This window comes from Tauraco erythrolophus, chromosome 22 (assembly GCF_009769465.1).
Source record: "Tauraco erythrolophus isolate bTauEry1 chromosome 22, bTauEry1.pri, whole genome shotgun sequence".
Classification (NCBI taxonomy): domain Eukaryota; kingdom Metazoa; phylum Chordata; class Aves; order Musophagiformes; family Musophagidae; genus Tauraco; species Tauraco erythrolophus.
Window position 1 is genome coordinate 1 of NC_141486.1, and position 8,215 is coordinate 8,215.

Consider the following 8,215-nt stretch of genomic DNA (forward strand, 5'->3'; position numbering starts at 1 on the left):
ACGATTCTCCTTGTGGTTTGTGGTGGAACTTAAGATTGAGGCCAAACTGGCCAATTAGTATTCCAAATCATGCAGCGTCATGCCCAGTATAAAGGTGAGGGGCAGCCGGACAGACGGGCTTTTGCGCTTTGGCTCTTTCGCCGCTTTTTCTCTTTTGCGCTTACTGCGCTTTCGCTCTGTTGCCTTTTTTCCCTCTCTCTCCCAGCACTCCCACTCTCGGAGCACTCTCTCTCTCTCTCTCTCTGCCCCTCTCTATTTCGGGGCCTCGCATCCGTCCGGGATTGCAGCTTCGGGACGAGACGGGCTTCGCATATGAGAGGGTGGTGACCACCTACACTGTGTATTAAATCATCTGTATTAAATTGTTCTTACCTCAACCCACGGGTTTCCCGTTTCTCCTTTAATTCTCTCCCTCATCCCTGGGGGTGGGGGAGGGTGAGTGAGCGACTGTGGGGGGTTTGTTTGCCAGAGTGGCCTAACCCATGACAAAACCCCAGAAGGTCTCGTCTTGGGATACTTGATGCAAGACTTTTGCGTGGTCCCAAATCTTCTTGATTCATCCACATAGATACAACAGCTAGTATTAATCAAAGTACGCACCCCTCCCATGTGAGCTGTTATTATATTCGGGGCCACGCTCAGTTTTGAGATGGCGCAGTAGGTCCTGCCCCGCGGCCGAGCAGCCCCTGGCCAAGGCCCGGGGCCTCACTGCCCCTCCTTCACCCCTCCCCACACCCCCGCTCCCCTCCCTCCAACCCTGCCCCTGAATTCCTCCCACCCTCATGTTCTGGAACCCCCTGACTCCATAAGAGTCACCACCTCACAAAGGGTCCTCCACCCACCCTCACGTTCCGGAACCCCCCGTCTCTGTGAGAGCCACCGCCTCACAAGGGGTTCTTCACCCATGTTCCAGAACCCCCCATCTCTGTAAGAGCCACTGCCTGGCAAAGAGTCAGTATCCTGTGGCTGTGCCACTAGACGGCAGCCATGAAGCAGCACGCTTCTCACCGCCCTCGCCGCCAGCATCTGACCGACAATGACGAGGATGTGAGAGGGAGGCCACCGGTACGGTGGTGGGGTGGACAAAAATGGGTGAGGGGTGATGCTTGCCATGGGGCCGCCTGCCGTCACCTCACCCACATCTCCTTCCCGCAGCCCAAGCGACGCCGCAGGAAGGCGAAGGAGGAAGAGGAGGACGCAGCCACCATCCATTGTCTGCCCCCTGAGATGGTGAGTTGAGTAGCAGGGCATGGCAGGGCTGAGGTCTCCCGCTCAAAGTAGGGGGCATGTCAGGCTTGATGCTCTCCTCCCGTCCCCACAGCTACTGCACCTCATCTCCTTCCTGACGCTGCCCGACCTGGTGACACTGGGCCAGACCTGCTGCTGGTTCCACGAGGTGTGCGAGTGCGAGGCCGCCTGGCGCCACTTCTGCAAGCATCTGCCCTTCGCCACTGCCAGCACCCGACCCTGCAAGCGGGCCGCCATCCTCGACTGTGAGTCCCTGCCATTGCCAAGGAAGGGGATGGGCGGTGGCACTCTGTCCCCCAGCCGATGACGATGTCCCTGTTTCCCCCTTCCAGACACCAAAGGGCTGTATGTCCAGAGCCTGGGCTGCCGCCGGCAGCGAGAGCCGGGCTCCGCAAGTTGTCTTCCCCTGTCACGGCTACCGCAAGCTGGTGCCAGCCGCGGCAGCACCTCTTCGCCCTGGATTACTGCGGGACCCTCTTCTTCCTCCGCAACCCTGGCCGCCGCGGCTGCTGCTGGCAGACAGTCTCCCACAGCCTCAAGATGTATGCCAACCTCTTGCCTCCCCTTCGCCCATGCCACCGGCAAACTCCGGGTGACCGGTCCCCTCCTCCCCAAATGTGACAGTGGGACAGCCAGAGGGATATCTCCGAGGTCTCCGTGCTGACAGGGCAGGAGCAGTGCGACATCCTGAGGTGTACCGCCTCCGCCGATGCCCAGCACTCCTCCACATCAACCTGCCCCCCCTCCATCCGCTTCCAGACAGCTGGTCGTCACCAAAATGGAGGCGAGGCTGACCATTCTGCTGCTCACAGGTTTGGGGCAGGATTCTGAGGGGGTGGAGGGGGACCCCTTGGGGTGGGGGAACACGCACCCCCCCAAGTTCAGCCCCCTGACCCCCCATCTTTAAACACAGAGGCAGGGCAGCTGTACAACTACGGCGGGGACTTGGTCCACTTGGCCCCAGAACCCATCAGCTTCTGCCAGCCTGTTTGCAACCATGTCCACCGGCTGGCGGCGGTGTCGCCTTCCTCACTGGTATGTCCCCAGCCTGCCCCCCAACCCCCCAAATCCCCCAGATTCTCACCAAACACTCCACCCACGTGACCCGCCATCTCCCGCAGAGACAGGGGAAGTCTTCTGGCAGGCGCGAACCTCGAGGCACCAGGCTACCCCTACGCCCATTACCATGCCGCTGCCCATCAAGGTAAGGGGGGTGTGGGTTCCTGGGGGGGGAGGGGGTTTCCTGCCACCCTGGGGGAGGTGGCCCCAGCAATGTCACCTCACTGTCACCCTGTCCCCAAGGTGGTGGCCTGCTCTGTGGGGTACAACCACCTGGGGCTGGTGGATGACCAGGGCCGAGTCTACATGCGAGGGAGGAACCGCTACGGGCAGCTGGGGACCGGGGACCGGCTGGACCGCACGGAGGTCACACAGGTGATGAGCCACTCCCTGCCTGTCCCTGTCCTGTCACTGTCCCCACAGGTGTCCCGTCCCCATCCCTGACCCTCACCCCAGTGTCATCCCTGGAGGTGCCATGTCCCTATCGCTGTCCTCACAGGTGTCCTGTCCCACCACTCTCCCCATCCCTCTCTCTGTCCCTGCAGCTGCCTTGTCCCCATCCCTGTCCCTGTGAGTGTCCCCACAGGTGCCCTGTTGTTACCGAAAATGCAGAATAAGAAACTTACCAACACCAATGGGATGTAGATAAGCAGACACTTCTTTATTGCGGCACGGGTGCACGAGGGATTATCTCCTCCTAGCATGCACAGCTTGCACCAAGATTAAACTTCTTACATAGAGCTTATGCATGCAAATCCATTAGGTAATCATACATAAACATATTATTTCCTAAAAATCATTAGCATATTCTGCTCCTATTTCCGATTCTGCACAATAAAAGTTAGAATCATCTAGAAATGAGTCTGGGGTGTAATAAGGGTGGGTGGTCTGTGAGTCGGTGGTCGCGATCTCCCCCTGCCGGAATTACCTTTTGCTTAAGTTCACGGTTTCTGGCAGGTACCCATAGACCGTTACAGTGGCTCTCTTCATTCTCATTAATCCAGACCTTGATAGCTACATGCATTCTTCTAGTTCTATGTAGGTATCATCAATCAGTTTACAAATCAACTCGTACTACATGTTCCTATTAAATGATTCTGACCTATCCCTTTGATCCTGTACAGGGCTATACAGGGAGTTCCATAGCAGCATGTGATTACTGTACAAGCTTACTTTTCATTAAAATGTTGCTTATAGCTCATATTATAAAATTAATTACAAACTATATTAATTACAAACTAATTGAATTAAATTTTAATTACCAAAATTCTAAGTATCAGTAACACTGTCTCTGTCCCTGCAATGGCCTTGTCCCCTATGCCTGTCCACAGTGTCACCCGGGCAGGTGCCCTGTCGCCATTTCTTTCCCCACAGGTGCCCTGTCCCCCATCCCTGTCCCTCCCTGTCCCCGTTGCTGTCCCAGTTTCCCCATGTGGTCCCTGCCCTGCAGGTCCGCTGCCCGCCCTGCCCCATCGCTTCAATCTGGTGCGACCTCAACTGCTCACTGCTTGCTAACGTCGGACAGGAGCCTGCTGGGCTGCGGCCAGCGGGGCCCAACGACCGCCTGCCAGGGTGGCTGATGGCAGCGTCAACTTTGTCCGCCTACACGTTGAGGTGAGTCAGGGGGACGCTGGCGACCCCATTGGCGCCAGAGGGGACCCACTGGGCAGCCCCTCACCTCTCTGATGACCTCCCTTCCCCAGGTGCCCCCCTGGGTCAGCAGCCTCAGCGTCTTCCGTGATCACCTCTTTTTCCGCTGCGGCCACGACATCGAGGAGCCACGGCTCTACCAGCGGGCACAGCCGGGGTGAGGAGCAGCAGCGCTGGCGCTGATGGATACGCCAGCAGTCGAGGAAGAAATGGTGGGGCCTCTGCACCGCGCCACGAGGCTGTGTTGGAGGAGTCAGTACTGACACGGAGCCACCACGACGCCTCCTCAAAACCTCCTCCAGAACCTGGGAAAGGACGTACATGAATTGACATCAATTGTTTGCCATTTATTTCGTTTTTTTCGGGCCCATACTCTATGGTCTAGAGGACAGAATACAGTTCTGTTGTGATTCAATCCTAATGCAATGACTTGGTGTATTGTGAATACTGAACATTGTATGTGTTTAGCACAAAGCTGTGACTGTGCTAGTGATGGAATCATAAGTAAAATTTACTAAATACCACCAGAATTGACTCCTGAAATGTTACTTTGTATCAATACTTCAACTCGTTTGAGAGACCATGATGGGTTAAACCGCATTTGTTGCTGACCTGTGTTTCTGAGCACATATGATTAAATTTCAGAAATTTTGGGTTGGTTATGGTGGGTGGTTTGGTGTTAGGTGTTGTAACATTTATTTTGAATTCTCCCCAGTATTTTGTGTGGCTTTTGTTGCATATGACCCTCTAAGGATCTTGTACAGAGGTCAAATTTAACCAACAATCTCATTTTTGGTTCTCACATAATATCGTAGAACCTTGGGATCCAGTCCCATAACTTTTTACAGGTTTAGCAAGAAATTCACTAATCAATGTACATTGTACAGTAATGTTATCACCATGTACTACAGTGAAAAAGGGTGTAATTCCATTTTTCTTATTCAAGGTGATCAGGGTATCTGTGCCATGACATGTGACCACTGCAACAAGCATCATTAAGGGGTTGGCCACAGCATTTATTTTAAGTTTTAAATGTCAGGCCCACCGGGGCAGGTTGCTTTTGCTGCCAATGGCGTGTCACGCAACAGGTTTAATAAGGTAAAATTGTGCCAACAGTTCCTTGTTCAGTGATACAAGATTGGTGACTACAGTGTTTACTGCACTGGGGTTTAAGGGGTCGCTGCTGCTGTGCCATTTGCAGCAACACGTTGTGGTGGAGTCATGATTGGCACAGCTTCATTCTTTGGTGAGACAGGATTTAATTGCGATGTTTTAATTGAATTTTTGACCATTCTATCTCTAATGGATTGCTAGAAATCATAATTTGGGAAGCTTTTTCATGCGTTGGCTCACTGATTTTCCTGTATCCTATTGGGTATTTTCCCCAATTGTTCCTGTTAGAACATAAATCCATCATTTCTGCCCCATTTTCACTCGTGTGGGTGGTACACTTCAGTGTTATGCAGCACTACAGTGGCTAAATTTGGAGGGTGTTCCTGGGATGTCATCCCATACTGTTTGTATATTAAGACCATATACTTATATGGTATACATATATTAATACCATATACTTTGTATATTAAGACCATATACTTATATGGTATATACATATATTAATACCATATACTTTGTATATTAAGACCATATACTGTTTGTATATGGATGGTCCTGGGTCTTTTGGTTACAAATCAAGTGTAAGATGTGGAATAATAGCACAAACTCAACCTGTTGATTAGCCATTTTTTTTAGACTTTAGGTTACCAGATTACCATGACCAGTAAGAATAGTATTACAGCTAAAATTAATATTAATATGAGGAGTATCCACTTGTCCACATGCAGTTTATCCAAGATTCCTGAAAGAAAGAAAAAAAAGTACCATGCTGGGTTGCAAATACCACCGGCAAATGTTAGTTAAAATGAGGATATTTATCCACCAACTGCAACGTTTGGTACAGCTGCTGTTAGAGGCGCAGTGTTGGCATTCAACTGCCTGTAATCGATGGAGAGCTTCCATCGCCTGTTCGGCTTTTTAACTGGCCGGACCAGAGAATTGTAAGGGAGTGAGTGTGAGTGATAGTATCTCGCTCCTCTAAGTGTTTTCACCACCCCGTCAATCCCTGCCTGTGCTGCAGCTGGCAGAGGATTTTGTTTTGTATTTGTGATCTGGGGTGGGGGCACAGGAATAGACGCTTCTAACAAGTTCCAGTTGACAAAATCAGAGTCAACCCACAGCCGATCTTCATCGCTCTGTCCTGCAAAACTCCTTAAGGAGCCACCAGGCAATTTCCATGATGGGCCATACAGCAAATCAAAGCCTGCTGTGTCAGTGCAGGCAGCACCGACGGGCACTCCAGCACGGGTTAGTTTTGTCTCTCCTGGAAGCCACAGAGCTGGTTTTGCTGTTGGACATTCTTCAACAGCTCCTTCAATTTCAACGACCAGGTTTTATGCTCAGATCCTCAGCAGTTTCTCCAGTTATTACAGACGTGTTTAAACTATCAGGGAGACCACGAATTAGAGGTGTTAGTTGTACTCCATCAATGGGAGCCAACACTGAGGATTTTCTTGTCAGGTCTCTCTCACGCACTGCTGGTCTGCATGCCGCCTTTGGCACTGAGGAAGCCACATCGGAGACCCCCACAGTGGTAATTCTCAGCAGATAGCCTTTTTTCTCAGAATCTGTACCACCTGCCAGTGTGCCACTCGTGCAGTCAAGGACAATAATGATCTCCAGGTATAAGTAGTCAAAACACGGCAGGACCCCAGTATCCTTCTGTGTCCTCCTCACTTAGTAAAATCCAGTCTCCCCCCGTGAGAGAGACTCGCCACACGTATTCCGTTTCTGGCTCCTCTGGGCGTGCATTTCTTTTAATGTTGTCAGTTCAGTGGCAGAGCAGGGGCCTGTTGGCACAGTGGTGTGAATTTCTTCATTGTTACCAGCAGCAGTTTCGGTGTTAACTAACGGTCTTAAAGGAAGTGGCTGAGAGTTGGCCCATGATTTCGCTGCCATCACTGTCACTCCAAATGTCCCTGTCCCAAGTCTCGGTGTCCGTGTACTGTACTGACTTATGGACTTGTCTGACCAAAACAGAGGATTGTTTTTCCAACAAGTGCTTCTCTCTGTGCTGCAAGCAGTTTTAAGGTGGACCACTGCAGTTTTAAGGTGGTCCACTTCACTTTTAAGATGATCATTTTAGTTACGAGTTTATCATTTTCAATCAAACTTTTATCAACCTGGTTTCCAAGTTTTTCTTTTGTCTCCCTCTCAAAGGCCAGTGATGATCTCAATGCCTCAATTTCTGATTGTAAAGCAGTATATTCTGCATCAGCAATTCTTTCAGAGGAGACAGGGAAATCTTTAGCCTCTTTCTGTGCACAAGACGAACAGGTTCCAAGTACTCCACAAATACCCTCAGCCTCTTTAAATTGCTGTCAGCCTGGCATTTCTCAATGTATTCCACCACTTTCTCTTCACCCTTCCAATACTTTTGAGCCCACTCCTTCCCAGTTGGGAAGGGGCACATTTTGTTTTTGCAGCAGTTTATCCATGGCTATCCTGCCGACTATGCCAACTTTACTGTCATGTTATGACACAAGGTCAGATCAGCAGAGGTCAGGGAGCAATCTGACCAGTCTACCGGCTTCCCAAGACAGACGAGACCCTTGTACCCGACCCACGTGCCCCCCCCCAGGCAGCCCGCTGGGTCGGAGGGGTTCGCCCGACCCGTTCAAGGACCCCACGGGCAGCACAATGGCCAAATCCCTTCTATTCTCTGTATCAATTATGGAGATCCCGGAAGCTTGTATTTATATAATTTTATTACAGGTGCTCATGACAGAATACAGATTTGAAGACAGCCGGTGACAGGGACTGACTGCCAAAACAGCTTTGATTTAGAACAATATAAAACCAGAACTGACCAGGGATAATTCTAACTAGTGAGCAAGGTGTTAGTAACTAAGCGCACGTGACAGAGAGCTCTTACCCAGTAGGCATCCCTGTGGGGGGAAGAAGAGAGGTCCAGCCTGTCGACTGATCCCAGACATTCCGATGGAGGTCTTCATCCACACCCCCTTTCTCTAAGCCATTTTTATACTTTTTTGATGAGGCTTGAGTGACTCTGGTCAAGCGTGTCTTGAATCCCTTCCCTCGACCTGCTGCCCATGTTGCTTTTGATGCAGCCCAGGACACGGTTGGCTTTCTGGGCTGCCAGCGCACATTGCCGGCTCATGGTGAGCTTCTCATCCACCAGCAC

The 8,215-nt window shown here is 51.2% G+C and overlaps 1 protein-coding gene across 1 annotated transcript; it reads left to right on the plus strand.

Moving 5' to 3' along the window:
* The first annotated feature begins 987 nt into the window (after positions 1-987).
* FBXO24 (F-box protein 24) lies at positions 988-4,118 on the plus strand. Its single transcript, XM_086625256.1, has 10 exons — positions 988-1,065; positions 1,156-1,230; positions 1,322-1,493; positions 1,581-1,639; positions 1,873-2,032; positions 2,162-2,283; positions 2,372-2,452; positions 2,551-2,682; positions 3,758-3,921; positions 4,031-4,118. The coding sequence occupies exons 1-10, from the start codon at positions 988-990 to the stop codon at positions 4,116-4,118; spliced, it is 1,131 nt and encodes a 376-aa protein (XP_086481382.1).
* Positions 4,119-8,215: the final 4,097 nt, after the last annotated feature.